The sequence below is a fragment of the Mustela nigripes genome, chromosome 11, assembly GCF_022355385.1.
Source record: "Mustela nigripes isolate SB6536 chromosome 11, MUSNIG.SB6536, whole genome shotgun sequence".
Classification (NCBI taxonomy): domain Eukaryota; kingdom Metazoa; phylum Chordata; class Mammalia; order Carnivora; family Mustelidae; genus Mustela; species Mustela nigripes.
This window is the reverse complement of record NC_081567.1, coordinates 36,455,934-36,475,058: the sequence shown is the minus strand read 5'-3', so window position 1 is coordinate 36,475,058 and position 19,125 is coordinate 36,455,934. Positions and strand designations below refer to the sequence as shown.

The window sequence follows — 19,125 nt, the reverse complement described above, 5'->3', positions numbered from 1 at the left end:
GCAGACTCCCTGCTGAGCAGGAAGCCGGACAAAGGACTTCATCCCAGGACCCTGATATCATGATCTGAGCAGAAGGCAGATGCTTAACTGACTGAGCCCCCCCAGGTGCCATTTTCTTTCTTTCTTCTTGAAGAATGGGTGGCACATGGGGTTAGTTCCAGCCGTGCACCGTGGATGGCGAGCACCTTTTAACGTGTCTGTGCTTGCAAAAGGTCCATGATACGTGATAATTCTGAAAACAAAACCGAAGCAATAGCATGAATAATAGGGTTACGATCTGTAAGCCATTTGTTTCAGAAAGCTAGGGGAAATTGTGTCTATCACACAGATACTTTTTTTTTTCACTTTTTTTTTTTGAAAGATTATTAGAGTGTCTGGGTGCATGCATGTGCTGGCAAGAGTCAGAGGGAAAGAGAATGTCAAGCAGCCTCCCTGCTGAGCGCAGAGCCCAGCGCAGGGCTAGTTCCCATGACCCCGAGATCATGACCTGAGCCAGAACTGGGGTCAGACACTTAAACAACTGAGCCACCCCGGTGCCCCGCTGGTATTTCATGTTTGAGGAGCACAGACCTTTAAAAAACTGCTTTTGTTTTTGAAGTCAGATACATCCACTAGGTGTTGTCTGACTGATTCAGAGAAGAGCCACCATCAGTGTGTGCTGTTCAGAAACTCGCCTTGTCTTCCTGTGAGAGTGAACTCATACCTCTTGTGGGGTTTTCCAATGGAGAGTGATATGATTATTTTCATGAAATTATTAGTGTACTTAGTTGAAAAAAGTTCAGCCGTAAGTAAAGAGTAAAAGTGGTTGCTCCCAGATATACACTGTCTTTGACAGTTACAGAGAGTGTTTGGGCTCCTTCGAGGAGTTCTTCATGGACTCTAGAACTTCTTTGAGGAGTTCTTCATGGACCCTAGACCATAGACCTGCAGGTAGACAGTCCCTCCGTGTTTCCGGGGCGTGACACATTGTGCCGAAGTACTGGGGGGAGAACCCCCTGTCGGGCATCAGGAACTTAAGGCCGAGTTGGCACATCAGAACCCAGAAAGCAGCGGCACACTCAGCTGGCTGGTTCCAGATGTGGTTCCTAATGCGGCAGATTGCAGCTGAGCTGTAGGCCTGCCCGGCCAGCTTTCCAGGCGACACGGGTGTGAAGACTGTGCATTCATTCTGACCTCCACTTGTCAGATGAACTTGGTCTTGTGATACAGCAGAAAGGCCTGCGTGTTTTGTCCGTGATCTCTCTTCCCCTTCACTTTGTTTCTCTGCCCTAGCTGCCCAGGCTCCCTCCCAAAGGCTTGGTCCACTGAGGGAGCCGCTTTTTCGCTGACTTCACAGAGTGGTTTCCCTGTTTTAGTCTGTAGTTGAGGTGTACTTGCCAGCCAGAGGGAGGGGAAACCTTCTCTCTCAGTCCCAGCAGGCAGTGGACAAGGGCTGGGACCACCTGATGTTTCTTTTTGTCTCCTGGTGCATATATTCTGTGATGCAGATGTTTGTAACTAGGGGAGTGAGCAGAACAGTGAGAATAAAGGCCGACTGACAAGCCAGAGTGGTACGGCAGCCGTGTGAGCCAGTGACCGCACACGACATCTAGGCCCGCTCCCTCTACTCGGGACACTGTTCCTTCCATCCTCCCTTGTTTGCATGGCTACAGACATCCTCTTTTCAGGGGAAAGGATGATCATTTTTTCTGGGTCTGTGTGACTTCCTGTCTGGAAACGGCTAACTGAGTGATGGCTTGGGGGAGTGTGCTTTGTGTGTTTACTTTTGCTTTTATGCAGCATGATGTCGCTGTGCCTGAGGAGCTATGGAATTCCTCTCTTCCAGGAGCCACGGGGAGTTGCTTCCTGGGCCTTCCTCTCATTCATTTCCTATTCAACGCAGGCGCAGGTGCAGAAGACTAAAGATCTGCTCAACAACGTGGCCTCTGACGAAGCTAACCTAGAAGCCAAGATCGAGAAGAGGAAGTTAGAACTGGAACGAAATCGGAAGCGGCTTCAGACTCTGCAGAGTGTCAGGTAGATCCAAACACCTGAAGAGTGGGTGGAAAGTTGTCTTGTACATTCTAGCAGCGTGAGGACAAGTGGTCAGTGGTGGTAGCCCCTCGGGCGTGGGGCCATCTGGACTGAGAGTGTGGGGGCCACACACGTCCTAACAACGCGCCCTGCCAGACTCGTCTTTACTGTTCTCAGTGTGCCTGGGAAACGGCTCCATTCTTGAACCTCCCTTCAGGGTTCTATGGCTTCTTGGAATGCAGGGCAGAGTTAGTGAACCCAGAGGGTGAAAGTTACCCACGGCTCGTCTCCTAAGATCTGTGCCTTGCCATGAACGAGGTTTAAGCAGAAGCACACTACCATTTCTTAGTTTGAGCAGATTTTAGACCTTTGTAATTCTTCACCAGTTCATCTTTCTTTTGACGTTCCCTCTCTGAAAGGGAACTTTTTCCAGGGACTGTGAATGGTACCGTCCAGGTCTTCGGACCCTTTCAAGTGGGTTCCTCGCATTTTCTTAGAGCCTTTCTCTTGCTCATTTCGCGCCCTCCTTCTCTTGCTCCATCTCTTGTCAGTCTTTCTCCTGCATCACTGCTTTGCCTTTTCATTCTGCCTTTATTTTTCTCTCTTCCCTCCCATCTGTGTAGCTGCTCCATCTGTCTGAATGTCATGCATTTTGGAGATACTGGTGACTGGCCCACAACCTGACACTAGTTCTAACATCTGTGGGAAGATCTCCCCTGTAGACATGAGTAACCCAGGGAGCGGAAACCACAGGCAAGCCCATGCCCTTTCCACCTTTGTAGTCTGGGCCACCTGACACGGGTGTCTCATTAAAAAATTCTGCCTCTCAGGCATAAATTCATTTTTGTTAAGCCTTATGGCCTTTCAATAGAAAAGTTTCTGTATTTTGCTCTAGTCCCAAAGATTATTTATTATTTTTTAGTTTGTTTATTTATTTAAAAGATTTTTATTTATTTATTTAACAGAGTGATAGAAAGCACAAGTAGGCAGAGCAGTAGGCAGAGGGAAAGGAAGAAGCAGGCTCTCTGCTGAGCAAGGAACCCGATGCGGGACTTGATCCCAGGACCCTGGCATCATGAACTGAGCCAAAGGCAGCTGCTTAACCGACTGAGACACCCCGGCGCCCCTTATTTATTTTTTTAAAGATTTTATTTCTTTATTAGAGCACAGAAACCGTGGCCGGGGTGTACACAGAGGGATAGGGGGAAGCGGGCTCCCAGCTGAGCAGGGAGCTAGATGGAGGACTCAATCCCAGGCCTCTGGAATCATGACCCGAACTGAAAACAGACACTTAACCAACTGAGCCATCCAGGCTTCCCTGTTTATATTGTTAAGAGAGTTTTCCCAGGGCACCTGGTAGCTCAGTGGGTTAAAGCCTCTGCCTTCAGCTCAGGTCATGATCCCAGGGTCCTGGGATTGAGCCCCACATCGGGCTCTCTGCTCAGCAGGGAGCCTGCTTCCTCTTCTCTCTCTCTCTGCCTACATGTAATTTCTATCTGTCAAATAAATGAATAAAATCTTTAAAAGAAAAAAAAAAAAGAAAGTTCTCCCAGTAAGAGAAAAGAATAGATTCAGCAAACCAGTTGAAACAGGTTTTTGTGTTATGGTTTTGGTTTTCGATTTTATATTGTTAAACCTTAGCTTTGGGGGCACCTGGCGGTACAGTCAGTTAAGCGTTGGACTCTTGGTTTCAGCTCAGGTCTTGATGCAGCCCCATGTCGGGCCCCCACCCAGTGTGAGTCTGCTTGAGGGTCCTCTCCCTCCCTCTCCTTCTGCCCCTCCCTGTGTGCAATCTCTCTCTCTCAAGAAAAAAAAAATTACAAAGTCTTTTTTAAAAATTTAGCTTCAGGGCGCCTGGGTGGCTCAGTGGGTTAAGCCACTGCCTTCGGCTCAGGTCATGATCTTAGGGTCCTGGGATCGAGTCCCGTGTCAGGCTTTCTGCTCAGCGGGGAGCCTGCTTCCCTCTCTCTCTCTGCCTGCCTCTCTGTTTACTCTGATCTCTGTCTGTCAAATAAACAAATAAAATCTTTTTTTTTTTTTTTTTAAAGATTTTATTTATTTATTTGACAGACAGAGATCACAAGTAGGCAGAGAGGCAGGCAGAGAGAGAGGAAGGGAAGCAGGCCCCCTGCTGAGCAGAGAGCCCGATGTGGGACTCGATCCCAGGACCCTGGGATCATGACCTGAGCCGAAGGCAGCGGCTTAACCCACTGAGCCACCCAGGCGCCCCTCAAATAAAATCTTTTTAAAAAAAAAATTTAGCTTCAATTTGTTGCAACCTGCATTTCCCTTTTTTGGGGGCTGAATATATTTTGGAGCACCCAAAATATATCGAGGAGTATACTTGAGGAGTATTTTGCTCAAGTAAGATAATGTGTGTATTTAACTTCTTGATTTTGCGAGGTGTATGTGATACAAGATAACTTTTTAAGTCTATTAAAATCCAAGGCATTTTGAGTAAGAGAAAAGACTGCAAAGCTTCATTGAAGATAATAAACTTAATGATGCTTAAAAATATGTGCCATGTATGTATCCATGCATAGGAAAGTCTGGAAGAATGCTTATCAATTATTAAGTGCTTATATATGGTGATAGAATTATGACTAATTTTTTTTAAAGATTTTATTTATTTATTTGAGAGAGAGACAGCATGAGAGGGCAGAGGGTCAGAGGGAGCCTGACATGGGACTTGATCCCAGGACCCTGGGATTATGACCTGAGCCAAAGGCAGTTGCTTAACCAACTGAGCCACCCAGGTGATCCAGATTATGAGTGATTTTTACTTTAGCCTTCATACTTTCAGGATTATTTCAAATTTTTACAAAGAGCTTTTGATTGTTTTGGGGTGGTGGTTTGTTTTGTTTTGTTTTGTTTTGTTTTTATTTGAGAGAGAGAACATGCATGAGCAGGGGGACCAGGGGAAAGAGGGAGAGGGAGAAGCAGGTTTTCCACTGAGCAGGGAGCCCCACATGGGATGCGATCCCAGGACCCTGCGATCATGACCCTATCCAAAGGCAGACACTGAGCCACCCAGGTGCCCCTAAGAGCTTTTGATTTATTTATTTATTTATTTTAAAAGATTTTATTTATTTGACAGAGAGAGAGGGAGATCACAAGTAGGCGGGGAAGCAGGCTCCCTGCTGAGCAGAGAGCCCAATGTGGGGCTTGATCCCAGGACCCTGAGACCATGACCTGAGCTGAAGGCAGAGGCTCAACCCACTGAGCCACCCAGGCGCCCCGAGCTTTTGATTTAAAAAAAAAAGAAACAATAGGTATGTTCATTTTGAGGGGAGGGAGGAGAAAAGGAAAATCAACTTCATTTATTAAGATTTTATTTATTTATTAGAGATATTTTATTTATTTATTTATTTATTAGAGCTGGCCCCTCATGCTAGCTCGTGCACGAAACAGTGCTCTCTTTTTAATGTTTAGAGAGATTATAAGTAGGCAGAGGCAGGCAGAGAGAGAGAGAGGAGGAAGCAAGCTTCCCCCTGAGTAGGGAGCCTTATGCAGGGCTTGATCCCAGGACCCTGAGATCATGACCTGGGCCGAAGGGCAGGCGCTTAACCATCTGAGCAACCCAGTCGCCCTGGAAAATTAACTTTAAACAGCTACAAGTTGAAGAACCATCTCCACCTATAGGCTTTCCACAGCAAATTATGATGGGACCCAGAACTCACAGTATAATCTTTCACTTTGTATTTCATTCGCTTGTTCCAGGCCAGCGTTTATGGATGAATATGAGAAGATCGAGGAGGAGTTGCAAAAGCAGTACGACATTTATCTAGAGAAATTTCGAAATCTGGCTTATCTGGAACAGCAGCTCGAAGACCATCACAGGATGGAGCAAGAGAGGTTTGAGGCAAGTGCTTGGCCTGTAGGTCTGCTGCAAATGGCATTGTGGAAAAAATAAATCTGTGAGTGTTTTTTCGCCACGATCAAGTCTGAGGATTGCTCATGTAATTCTTTTGTGTTGCTTTTAGTGTAGCCTGGACTCGAAGGTTGTCGGCTTTCTGATGGGTTTGGTCAGTTAGACTGCACACAGGACCAATGTGTGACCCGAGTTGTTGCACAGACTAAGCTTAGAAGAGCCTGTGCTTGCTTCAGTGCTGTGCTGTCACTGGATTGAAATTCCTCATAGTTTGTTTTTTAAGATTTTATTTATTTATTTGAGAGAGAGAGAATGAGAGAGAACACGACGGGGAGAAGGTCATTGGGAGAAGCAGACTCCCCATGGAGCTGGGCGCCCGATGCGGGACTCGATCCTGGGACCCTGTTGGGACCATGACCTGAGCTGAACACAGATGCTTAACCAACTGAGCCACCCAGGCACCCCGAAAGTCTTCATAATTTTTAAAATGCATTTTAATTTGCACTGAGTCCTGCAGACTAGGTAACTGGTCTTGGGTGAAGATCTAAAAACTTGCTTGGTCAGCTCACTGAAAGATTTTTCCTGGTTGAATCATCCAAATTGAATCATCCAAACCTGTGTATCAGAGAGGAGGATGGAAATAAAGAGGAAGTGCAGTTTCTTGATTATTGTGGGAAATGTGTACGACCCAGAACCAGAGGTTTTACAGGCTTCTCTCGTCCCAGCGCTCAAGGCCATTTAGGAAAGAACATTTCAGGTCCCATGAGCTGATAAATACATAATTCAGAGCAAAGGAAGTTGGACCAAGTTACTAAAGGTTTTTTAATTGTTCTTATGCCTTGGGGATATTTCTACTTAACCCCAGGAGTGGTCACTTGGAATCTTTGTTCATGATGAATTCGGTCTACAGTCTCCCTTTCTCACGCTGTCCTTGACAGCTTTTGGTATAAAGGTTATGCTCGCCTTCCTACAAACCTGGGTGTTTGGAACAGGCGAAGCTGCCCTGGGGCACAGGAGGCCTGGCTGGAGGTAGGTGCCGCCCTCCTGCGGGCACCTTTCCCTTGGCAAGGAGCCCGCTGCCACCGTTGCTCTAGGGTAAGGGCGGGCTGTGGAGCCACAGGGCCTGGGACAGGCACATTTGGAGGGCAGTGGCAAGAGCCTGGAGTTCAGGACATTTTAAAAGTTGGGTGTCTGGGCCAGTGACAGTAAATTATCCTTCCGTGCTGTCATGTGGGGCCGCTGAGCGGGCAGAGAGAGTGCCAGGAGGGACGCATGTCCCTCCATCCTTCGGCAGCTGCTTAGCTCTTCTGTGCTCGCACCTCCGCTCTGTGCTTACAGCGCTGGCCCCTCACGCTAGCTCGTGCACGAAACACTGCTCTCTTTTTAATGTTTAGGACAACAGAGTTTTAAAAGCCAGTCTCTTCTCCTGTTCCCTCTTTTGACAGTGATCAGGGCCACATTAGGCAGCCCAGCTGAAGCATTAGTTTTTGTCCCCCTAGGAGTTAGACTAATATTTCTTTCTCTTTTCAGCCTAATCAGTCTCACCATTTTGCCTCTTTTGGGGCTGGAGTTGTGCAGAACTTTATTCTTTAGGAGCAGGAGGCCTGTACTGTCCCATAGTTAATGCGTCTGTTCCCGTGTCCACATCCCCCGGAGGCACCCGTGGTCACACGGGATGGCCTCTTGCCATGTCACTGCGTTCTCCGCAGGGCTGGGCAGGCCAGTCACCCCCTCTGCTGCCTCCCGTTCTCTGGGCTGCTGCTGGCAGAGAGTGGGGCAAGCGGCCCGGCCTGAGCTTGTGCTCAGGTGGTGGTGGTCTGTTCATGTAGTTTAGATCTCTGTGGGATCTGTAGCCCGGACTTAGCTCTATGTACCCAGGTGTTAAAGAATAATGAAACAGCCCCCAAAAGGGTCCTGTCTTCTGAGTCTTGTGTTTGCTGTTCCATAGGAAGCCGAGAACACTCTGCGCCTGATGCAGAACAAGCTGAAGGAGGAGGAGAAGCGCCTGCTCCGCAGTGGAAGTAAGGCCAGGCTCCCAGTCAGCGCGGTCTCCCCGGGCGAGCACTGGGGGCTCTTGTCACCTAAAATATCATTTTCCTGTTTGAAGGTTTTAATTGCAGATAATACGTAACTAGAAAAGAGAGCCCAGTCTCGGAGGTCTGTAGGGTGCCTTGTTTTCGGGCTTACTGATGGAAAGCAAGTGTCGTGATGCCGTGCATGCGAATGGCTTAATCGCTTAGAGTGAGTCCCCTACTTACATACCCATCCTAGGCCCCCAGTGACCCAAGATGATCAGCGAGGCTGTTGTCTGTAGGGAGATGGGGTTACCTATATATAGGAGCTTGATGCTGGGGAGGACTGTTCTCCACGACTGGTTAGCGTGCTTCATCCGTGAACTTGACCGAATGTCAGGTCAGCCTCAGGACCAGTGGCAGCACTCAGTCTTCATGCTGCGTGTCTCAGACTGCCTCCTTCTCTTGCTTGCTGCTCTCTTTTTTAAGATGAAATATTTTATTCTCCTGTGCTTGAGGATGCCGTACCTGGGGCTTCAGGCTTGTACGTGAGAGAGCTCTCTCTCTCTCTCTCTTTGTATCTCTCTTCTTTCCTACTTGTTATATGCCTCTCTCTCCTAAATCTCAGGAAACTCTTGAGGGAGAATAGGGACTGCTGGAGAATCCTTTAGGGGCAAGCGTAGGGAATTCCAAGGGCCTCTCTAGCCAAAGCAGCCCCTCACCTTTATGGTTCCAGGTCAGCCAGGAGAGCCTGAAGCGGCCCTAAGTGATAAGCCTGCGTGGAGTTTATCCTCTCCCGAGAGGCCCAGCACAGGTAAGAGCCCCAATGGGTTGGCTGCACCTTTCTCTGTTCCCAGGCCAGCACGTGAGGCCTTTCTCACTGATCTTGCTTTATTCTTCTGAACCCAGACTTAATTTTGTGATCCGTAGGTTTGGGATCTCTTGAAGGAGCATCTCTGATTTAGCTTTTTTGGGAAAAATAATTTCCAGCTTAACACAGCTGAATGAGGGATAGCACTTAATTAGCTTGGGATGGTGAAGAAGGTAGGAAAATATGAAGGGCTAGTCTCAGTGCTGCTCAGCACTGAGCAGTTCTTAGGGTGTGCTGCCTTTCTTTGCTTTGCTGTATATGTGGGAACATTGCCCAGAGAATTGGGATTGGGGGGCGGATATAAAAAGGAAGACCTTCTGAACTTCTCTGAAAAGAAAGACCTAATAGAACACAGACATGAATTATGGGTGAGAATGGGCAAAATTCAGGAGCTGGAAGAGATCATCGCGTTTAGACCACTCTGCAGGCAGCTGATTGAGCGCCGGAAGCATTGTTGAGGCTCTCTTCTGGGCGTGAAGGATTCATTAATGGACAAAAGACAGGGATCTCTGCTTTAAGCAGTGTACTTGCCAGTGAGGAGATGAGCACAGAGCAAGCTGTATGCAGAAGGTAAAAAATGCCCTGGGGGGGACAGTAGAGCAGAGAAGCGGGTGAAGAGGGTGGGGTGGAATTGTATTTTAAGTAGGGGTCACAGTAGGCATCTCTCTAGGCCTCAATAGGAGATGCTGTTGAAGCAAAGCCTCAGTCTATGGATGTGAGGAGAAAGGAGGCACCAGGTGAGAGTCCTGGGAGTGAGTAAGAGCGTGGGAAGCAGAGCCCAGTGAGGCAGTGAGCTCTGCTGAATGTGTGAATGCAGGACTTGAACTGAGGCAGGACAGACGAGCTGGAAGGCGGATCGTGTGCTGAAGGGCTCCCATCTGACGCTCCTGTCTCCTCTGTTGAGCGGAGTTGAAGTCACCAAACTGGCTTTGTGGGTTTGGAGGAAGGGACTTGAAGAAGCGAGAGAAAGTCTGAGTGCTTAGAGATAGGAGAACGCCCTAGGAGCAAGGCCAAGTATTTTGTTCAGATGCTCTGTACTAAGTAAGGCAGCCTTCATCTTCCCACCATTCTTTTAAACCTTGCTGCGGGTGGTACATTCATAAAATGACTGAGAAATTTCTAGAAAGCACTTTAGTAACCTTACTGTGGTTTAGTTTTTATGTTCTAGTGGAGAGCAGACATTCCTGCATTTCACACTTACTTTACTGCCTCCTGCATGCTGGCATCGTACTGGCGCTCGAGACAGTGATGCGTGAGGCGCTCGGAAAGCTCAGCGCCTGAACTGTGCTGCTTAGTACCTCGCAACAAGCCACGTGTGACTCTTTTTGGTTTTTTTAAAAGATTTTATTTATTTATTTGACAGAGAGAGATCACAAGTAGGCAGAGAGGCAGGCAGAGAGTGAGAGAGAGGGAAGCAGGCTCCCTGCTGAGCAGAGAGCCCGACGCGGGACTCGATCCCAGGACCCTGAGATCATGACCTGAGCCGAAGGCAGTGGCTTAACCCACTGGGCCACCCAGGCGTCCCTCTTCCAGGATTTTTACAGTTACAACTCATAATTTAGATTTCTGATCCATTTTGAGTTAATTTTTGTATGTCGTGTGAGGTAGGGGTCCAACCTCATTGTTGGGTATGGGGCTGTCCAGTCGTTCAGCACCATCTGTTGGAAAGACTATTCTTGACTCTGAATTTATGGGCACTCTCTCTTGTCTGCCATATTTAATATTATTTTTTTTAAGACGTTATATGAGAGAGAATGAGTGAGAGCACATAAGCAGGGGAAGTGGCAGGCAAAGGGAGAGGGAGAAGCAACAGGGAGTTTGATCCCAGGACCTGGAGACGGTGACCCAAGCCAAGGACAGACACTGAACCACTGAGCCACCCTGGCACACCGCCATGCTTTATTTTTTTAAAAAGATTTTATTTATTTATTTGACAGAGAGAGAGAACATGAGTAGGCAGAGAGGCAGGCAGAGAGAGGGGAGGAAGCAGGCTTCCCCCTGAGCAGAAAGTTGGATGCAGGGCTCGATCCCAGGACCCCGAGATCATGACCTGAGCCGAAGGCAGAGGTTTAACCCACGGAGGCACCCAGGTGCCCCAGGAATTTCATTTTAGTCATAAATTTGTGTTACTATTTCAGCATGTTCTTTGAGTAGGCTTCTATGCGGTGATCGTTGTCAGCTAGTTTGTGCTGAGTCCCGTGCTGGGTGCCCGTGCTGGGTGCTCGTCCTCATGCTTGCCCAGGCTCCCAGGTTTGCCTTTCCATGCGGAGAGCACGGCTCATCCTCCACGGGGAGGGAAGTGGAGCCCTTTCGGATGCAGCTGCCATTTCCCTACCCCCTATCACAGGGGCTAAGCAAAGCCTTTTCACAGATACACAATTACTACTGTCCTTCCACACTGACTTCTGACTCAAGTAATCAGAACAGCAACTGCAAACTCCTTCAGTTCCGTCGTCCAAAACCAGTGTGTCTCCCTGGTCACAGGCAGTCAGGTTGGATGGCGAAAGCTTTTTATCTCCACTGTGGAAATGCTCCTTCTCTAGGTTCACTGTCGGAAACGTCCCACCAGAGTGCAGGAGAGTATTTAAGAAATCAGTGTATAAGGCTGTTGCACTGAGAACGACCTCTCTTTATATATGCCCGTGATGAAATTCTCTCCTGGAAACAGTGTCCTGAGTACCAGCTCCCGTCACTATGCACTAGGTCGCCATCTTTCGTGGGCCAGTCGCGTGCTTGGACCTTGCTGGCCTGGTCTCTGTCTTGCCTATGGGCTTGTTTGGCACAGTCACTCACCTTTGCAGTGGGTTCCACTTCCTCATCTTTGTTATCCACAAAGAGCTCAAGTTGGGGTAACACTGAACAGAGAGTGATACCCCCCCCCAACTAACCAAGAACTTCCAGCTACCTTGACAGCTGGCTGTTCAATTTTTAGTTTCAGCTACCAGCATAGTGTTTCTAGTTTATGTATTCTGACACCTTGCTTTGGAAGGTTATTAAAACAAACGAACAAACAAATAAACCAGTATATCATGGTCTGCGTTAACTCCTAAGTATCTACAGGCAAATCCCAAGAGTCTCATAAAATCTAATGCCCTAAAAGAAGGCTGAGAAGTGCAGACGGTTTTGCACAAGAGCCTTGTGGCTAGAAGCTGTTCTAGCAGCAATGATGGAGACCCCCTTTCGTTCTGTGTTCTTGTGTTCTCCTAGGTAATGATGACTCGGACATTGACATCCAGGAAGATGACGAATCTGACAGTGAACTGGAGGAGAGGCGGCTGTCCAAGCCGCGGACGGCCATGGAGGTGCTCCTGCAAGGTACCACACTGCTTTCCTTGCCCTCCTCCCAGCGCCCCGTCACAGAATGCTGCCTTTTGTGTAGCCGGACTAAGCCCTTCAACTGCTCACCTTTGCTGCTAATACTCTTACCTGTGGTGCCAAGAAAAGTTGGTTGTTCTTTGTGGCCCGGGTTTCTCACAGAGGCCATGGCAATCCCTGGCCTCTGGCACAGAGCTGTATTCTACCCGTTTTGGGTCCAAACTGCTCTCAGTGCAGTGGCCTCCCCTATGATCAGAGAACCAGTGCATTGAGAAGGGATTCATACAACCATCTCTGCCTTTTAAAAATCTTCTAGTTTTTACTTTTTCACTGCTAAACACTCAAGCCAAAAAAAATCTATGGAGCAAATGTGGGTGTTTCCCACAAAACAGTGGGGTCTTCTTCATGTCCCACTTTCCACCCTAGAGAGGTTCTGGTCAGCGGCTGGGGGATGTGTCTTTCCAAATTGCCTTTCCACACGTATACAGTGAAATACAGACACAAAGATTGGCTGAGACATCTTTTAACCTAAATGGTACCAGACTTTGTGTATTGTTCTCAACTTGATTTTTAAAAAAAATTATTAAATATATTAGAACTCCTTCCGTGTCAGTAAACTAGAAATCTGCTTCATTCTTTTGACAGCAGCAGAGTGTTCCGTAGCGTGACCGTACCCATAATTTACTTGGGCATTCACATATTAAAAGATCCTTTAAAAAATATTTATTTTTCCTCTTTCCTTTGTATATACGTCTTTCTGCTTATCTGCAATGTTTGTACCATTAAACGTGGGATTCTTAGGTCAAAGGTTATATAAATCTTTGTTTTGGTAGATACTACTAAGTTGCTTTATATTTGTCTTTAAAACATCTATCTACCAGCTGTTAATTTTTGGAGCGGTTTGCATTTTTATATACATCGTACATTTCTGAGGTAAATTATCTTCATTTTATATTAAGTTTTGCTGCTAACTGCTCTTTTTTCGATTTTTACTTATTTATTTGTCAGAGAGAGAGCACACACAAGCAGGGGGTGCAGCTGGTAGAGGGGGAAGCAGACTCCCCACTGAGCAAGGAGCCTGATGCAGGACTTGATCCCAGGACCCTGGGATCATGACCCAAGCAGAAGGCAGATGCTTCACCCACTGAGCCACCGAGACGTCCCAGTCTTTTTTTTTCTTTTAAAGGTTTAAAAGTTTATTTTAGAGAGAGAGTGAGCAGGGGTGTGATGGGGGCTGGGCAGAGGGAACGGGAGAGAGGATCTCAAGCAGACTCCATACTGAATGTGGAGCCCAACGCGGGGCTTGATCCCATGACCCTGAGATCACGACCTGAGCTGAAATCAAGAGATGCTTGACAACTGAGCCACCCAGGTGCCCCTTTCCTCTTAGTTTTAACAGCTTCGTCATGCAAATAGAGGCTAGGGGTCATGGCTCCCACGCAGCAGATGGGAGCTGAGGCTCTGAAAAGGGTGAAAAGGGATGTGATCGTCTCAGGAAACCCTGATAGAGGCACTGGTGCTCCTGAATTCTGCTTACCGCCCAGCCACCAAAACGAAAATCTCAGAACTGTAAATAAGGGCTTTAGACAACACAAGGTTTGCATTTTATCTGACCAAGGGTGGTCACCCCAAGCCTGTCCTGAGCGAGCTCCTCTCTGAGCTGCCCTCCCTGCCTTCGCCCCGCAGCGTACACCTGGGTCCCTGGTGCTCCTTTCTCGGGGGTTGAGTGTGAGAGTGGCTGTCCACCTCCCGCCAGGGAAGGACAGCTCCTGGGTGTTTGCAGAAGTCACAGACAGGTGACCATGACTTCCAGAGAAGAGGGGAGAATCACTGAGGCAATGTGGGTGTTTTGAAAGATGAACTAATAGCAATCCTTAGAAGTTTCCCTCTTTGGAGATCAGACATAGGTTCAGATACGAGTAACACTGGTCCGTGCAGGGAGGCGGCCTTTCTTTTTTCAGCAGATGGCACAGCTCTTCTACCACCTAGATACCCAGAGTGGGGGTCAGTGGTTTTTCTGAAAACATGTCCAGGATGTGTATTTAGTGTTCTGGTTTGAGTTGCGATTGTATTTTATTGCCCTTTTCCTTTTTCTCAAAGTGGAAATGCAGAAAATCCATTACTGTTTCTTTCTTTTTTTTTTTTTAAAGAAGATTTTATTTATTTATTTGACAGACAGAGATCATAAGTAGGGAGAGAGGCAGGCAGAGAGAGAGAGAGGAGGAAGCAGGCTCCCCGCTGAGCAGAGAGCCTGATGTGGGGCTCAATCCCAGGACCCTGAGATCATGACCTGAGCCGAAGGCAGAGGCTTAATCCACTGAGCCACCCAGGCGCCCTTCCATTACTGTTTCTTGGCAGTTTTGATCATTTAGATGAGACTTAAGTAAATATTTTAGTTGATTCTGGTTTTTTCCAATTTTCTAAGGGAAACAAATCTTGAATGCCATTTCTTGTCCCCTCCACTTTTTTTAACAAGGTTTTCATAATTACTTCACACTTTGGTTCTTCTCAGGAAGACCTGGCAAACGCATCGTGGGCACAATGCAGGGCGGAGACTCCGATGACGACGTGAGTCCCGACCAGCTCCCTTTAGCAGCTCCGTTCTTCACGCTCCCGGGCTGGTTTCCTAGACTGGCTGAGCCAACAGGCTGAGCGCGAGGGGCTGCCTCCCAGTCTGGCCCGCTGCTGGCTGTGCGCTGGAGTTCGAGGAGCCCGACTCTTCTCTGCTTGTGGATGGCTCTTTTCTTTTCAAATGAATGTGCTTGCTCTCCCCCCACTTTTTTTTCCTTCTCACTGTTCTTTCCATTCTCGCTTTCCAAAGATGGAAGCAGCACCAGCTCTCTTAGGTAAATGCAAGACTTCCAGCTCCAAGAAGCAGGTTGGTTTTCTTTTTCATTGTGTGTGTGCGCGCGCATGTGTGTGTGTGTGTGTGTGTGTGTGTGTGTGTTAGCCGACTCGGGGCCACCAGAGAGCCTTCCCCAGAAGTGATGCCTCTGTCTCCTGGGCGAGAGAATGCTTTCTCCTGCAAAGAATGGTGCAGTTGCCTGGAGGTCCCTTGCAAAAGATGGGTGTTGAGTGCTGAGCTAAGAAATGAGAAAGGCCATCAGGCCCTTGAAGTGTAACCTGGAAAAGAAGGGAACCTGCTGAGGGCCTGGGGTCAAGACTGACCCTCTCTTCAGTTCCATTCTGGGGAGGAAACAGGAAAAGGAGGCTCTCTTGAGACAAGGTCGTCAGGCTGGGCAGGAGGCTGCGACCTCAGGCCACTGGCGCCTTGCGTGTCCTTGAGGTAATACTGATGGGGAAACTCAATGGAATGGGGCCCTGCTGCCAGGGCTGCCGCATCCATCACCCTGGGCCTGCCTGCTTTGTGGCAGCCTCTGGCAAGCCTGTGAGGCCCCAGAGGCAAAGGGTGATTAGGCTGACAGACCACAGACCTCCTTATCAGGTCGTGCCCGCATGTGTCTGGAGCGTGGCAGTAGTGGCTACACAAGGACAGAGCATGAGCCTGACCTTGTACTAAAGATTATTTAGTAACAGCAGTGTATTTTGTCACCAAAATCCACAGAGGGAGAGAGAGGTCACTCAGGTTTGCTGGCCAAGATGCACAAAGAAGATCGAGCCTAGAAATCACAGAAGGTAGTCAGAGAAGCAGAGAAACCATGTCGGGCATTTTCTAACAGTCAGGGATGGGTGGTTATGTAGCTTCTGCCCATTCATCTCAGCCATTCGAGTTAGAAATGTGTCTGGCCTGGGTGCTAGGGATGCCTGGACAGCACCGTCTGGCATCTTGTCTTCCGATACGCCTGGTCATGTGTGTAGCTTTCACAGAGCGAATGTCCGAGCTACAGCTGATGTCTCCCCTGTGCCTTGTGTTGCTTGTTTGTTTCCGGGATGCTGCCTCCACCTGCTCCGCAGGCACGCGGCCTTGTCCTTCACGGGCTCACCCTTCCACCTGACAGATAGTACCTAGTGGCTGTTACATGCAAGTTTTAGAGGTGATGGGCCACACGTCCCTGTCCTCAGGGAGCTTACATTCCAGCAGGAATCAACCGGCATGTCAGGTCACAGTGGCACGGAGAAAAAGCAGTTCAGGAGCAGAGTGACAGGGTTGAAGAAGATTGCTGTCTTTTGGGAAGTCTGGGAATATCTCTCTGGTAAGGTGACATTTGGGCAGAGGCCTGAATAGAAGGAAGGATGTGATGTGGGGAGGGGCATCCGAGGCCCAGGGACCAGAGATGGGGGCATGGCTGGAGTGGAGTGGGTTGGGGGCGGGAGCTGTGAGAGGGAGCAGGGGCCAGGCAGAGCTTCGCAGGACGTGATAAGGATCCAGAGAGTCTCTGAGTGCTGTAGGAAGGGGCCGGAAATCGTGAGCCCTGCAGTGCCAAGAGCTAACATTAAAGAGACACCCATCGGGAGGCGTCTGCAGTAGTCCAGAGGTGCTGGCGGCTCAGCCTAAGGTAGTGGCAGCAGAGGTGTAAAGAAGTGGTCGGACTCTGGATGTTTCCAAGGTCAGAACATTGAAGTGTTGTTATTGGGCGTGGGGTGTGAGAAAGAGAGACAGAAATGGGTCATGATGGGCTAACAGTACGCATAGAGTCTGCATTTCCCCGAGCTGGGGCAGGCCTGAGCAGGGACGCGGAGAGCAGCGCAGGAGTTGGGATGTTCTGCATGCACACATTGCCTGCCAGCTATCTGCGTGCTGGAGTTGAGTAACCAGTTGGAGTTCAAGTGTGGTGTGCAAGGTCAGGTCTGGGCTGGCTGAATTGGGGAGCCATCATACTCAGGTGGTCTTCCAGCCACAAGGGTGATTGTGATTGTGTGGGGGAGAGAGTAGAAAGAGAAGAGGGGGCCCAAGGCTCTGAGCTGAGCCGAGTCGCAGAGTTACGGAGATAGAGGGCGTGGGGGTGTGCGAGACTGGGATGATGCCGGAGTGAGGTGGGGCAGGCCGCCGGATGGAAGGGCGCCCTGCAGCAGACTCGCTTTCAGGGAAGGAGCGGTCCTGTGCCCGATGCAGCCTGGAGGTTGGGAGACACCTGAGACTCACCACTGGATGTGAGTCCACTGAGTGTTTCAGTGGATTGGCAAGGTGCAGGCCTGCTGAGTGTGCCGAGGAGGTAGTGAGAGGGGAAACCAGTAGGGTCGTGGGTTCAGAACTCCTGCGAGGAGTTTCATTGTTGCGGGGGTAAAGGAACAGGGCAGAGCAACTGGAGAGGAAGGTGGGATACACTTTGGGGTTTTTGTTTTGCTGTGTTTTTAAGAAGGAAATTGCCACATTTGTGTATGCTGGTGGCAATGATCTAGCTCGAGGCACTGGCCATCTTGGTTTACCTGGGACACAGGACCTGCAGTTTTAAAACGTGGCCGAGTTGGTCACCCTAGATCGAGGCAGTGGAGAGAGCGTTCCTCTTATTTTGCTCCTAATACCGATTCCCTGTGTGGCTTTCCATCCCTAATCCGGTAAACTGCAAAAAACAAGCAAACCAAAAAACCTAGCCCTCCTAATCTGCAAGCCCCGCCCTCCTTGCTGTGCTCTGGTGGGTGTCTGGTTCCCCAGGGGCAGAGCGGGGTCTGGGGAGTTGCGGTGCAGATCCAGTGGTGGTGCTGAGACCTCCGTGGGGAAGCTAGCCCCTGCGGCTGCACGCTGCCACCCGGAGCTCACTGGTCAGCTGATGCAGTCATGTGTGTATTTCTGCCAGTGGTGTGAGACCAGGGTCCCCCCTTATGCCTCCACAGCCCAACTGCTGCTCCGCCCAACTCTGCCTTCACATGCGGGCATTGCTGGTTACTGAGCTGCTGGCGAATGAGGGTCTCGGCTGACACGCTGCAGGGAGTGAGATGGGCCCTCAATTGTCTTTGTTGTCTTCCTATAGGAGGACTCCGAGGACAGTGAGATTGACATGGAGGGGGATGAAGACGACGATTTGGAAGAAGAGAGCGTTGCTCTCTCGCCAGCTAAGCCCACTCGAAGGGTCCGGAAGCCTGAGCCCCTGGATGAGAGCGACAATGACTTCTGACCCGTTTGCCCAAAGGACCTCACTGATTAAATCCCTCAGATCTATAGGTAAAAGGGAAGTTGGAAGGTTAGGAAGGAAACCCATTTTGTTCACTAAACCAGCTGGACTCGTTAATGAACACCACCTACTTGCTCTGTAGCCTCCCTTGTGTTACCCCACAGAGCTTCAGCGAGAATGAAGCAAGTCCCAGATGGGATGTAGGTTTGGTCTTACTTGTCTCCTGAAACGGGAAATGTGAGTGTTCTTAGAGATGCACCTGTTCAGGACAGACAGCCCAGGAGACGTAAGGGATGGCGGCATCGGGTCTCAGCTATTGTTGTGATGTGGTTTCCTCTCACAGTCGGGGGGATGGACATGGGGCTGCGCTCCAGGACTGTTCAGGAATTGTGGGGAAGCGTCCGAGTCCTCCTCCCGGTACAGTTTGGGATAGTTACTGTACATCAGCTTTTAACTCTAGCTTTTGTTTTGTCATCCTATTTTCTTGCTTCTGTATGTTCACAATACCAAGCTTTAAATGTATTTTGCTAAAATGTTCCGAATGAACGTTAGCTAAGTTAGATGAAAACCCACTGTCCTTAAAGATCAGGTAACAGAGATATGCTGCAGAATATAAATGTTCCATTTTCTCTCAGAAGGTTGGCATTCCTCCTCAGGAAAGCAAATAAAGAAGTGTTGGTACACACTTGTGTTTCTGACTCTAAAAAGATGAACCAGAGGGGCGCCTAGGTGGCTCAGTGGGTTAAAGCCTCTGCCTTCAGCTCAGGTCATGATCGAGCCCCGCATCGGACTCTCTGCCCAGCAGGGAGCCTGCTTCCTCCTCTCTCTCTGCCTGCCTCTCTGCCCACTTGTGATCTCTGCCTGTCAAATAAATAAATAAAATCTTTAAAAAAAAAAAAAAAGATGAACCAGAATGCGTTAGATTGAATAGCACTAGAATAATTAGCCTGATGTGAAGTGAGAAGCGGCAGATGGAGTCGTTTTGTTTTTCTGATGCGGAAAACACAGAGCAGTTTTCATTTAGATTTCAGT

General features: G+C 48.9%; 1 protein-coding gene across 13 annotated transcripts in view; it reads left to right on the top strand.

Annotated features, from left to right (window-relative positions):
* CLUAP1 (clusterin associated protein 1) overlaps window positions 1-18,778 on the top strand; it is a 32,673-nt gene extending 13,895 nt beyond the window's left edge. For 6 of the 13 annotated variants that reach the window (XM_059415503.1, XM_059415500.1, XM_059415507.1 and 3 more), the window contains 8 exons: window positions 1,826-2,016; window positions 5,734-5,875; window positions 7,833-7,905; window positions 8,633-8,710; window positions 11,975-12,082; window positions 14,595-14,650; window positions 14,904-14,960; window positions 17,953-18,778. In XM_059415503.1, the coding sequence (XP_059271486.1) occupies window positions 1,826-2,016; window positions 5,734-5,875; window positions 7,833-7,905; window positions 8,633-8,710; window positions 11,975-12,082; window positions 14,595-14,650; window positions 14,904-14,960; window positions 17,953-18,096 (849 nt within the window). In that variant the 3' untranslated portion in view covers window positions 18,097-18,778. The remainder of the gene's footprint in view (window positions 1-1,825; window positions 2,017-5,733; window positions 5,876-7,832; window positions 7,906-8,632; window positions 8,711-11,974; window positions 12,083-14,594; window positions 14,651-14,903; window positions 14,961-17,952) is intronic. The other 7 variants (XM_059415513.1, XM_059415511.1, XM_059415502.1 and 4 more) reach the window with 6 other exon arrangements.
* The last annotated feature ends 347 nt before the right edge of the window (window positions 18,779-19,125 follow it).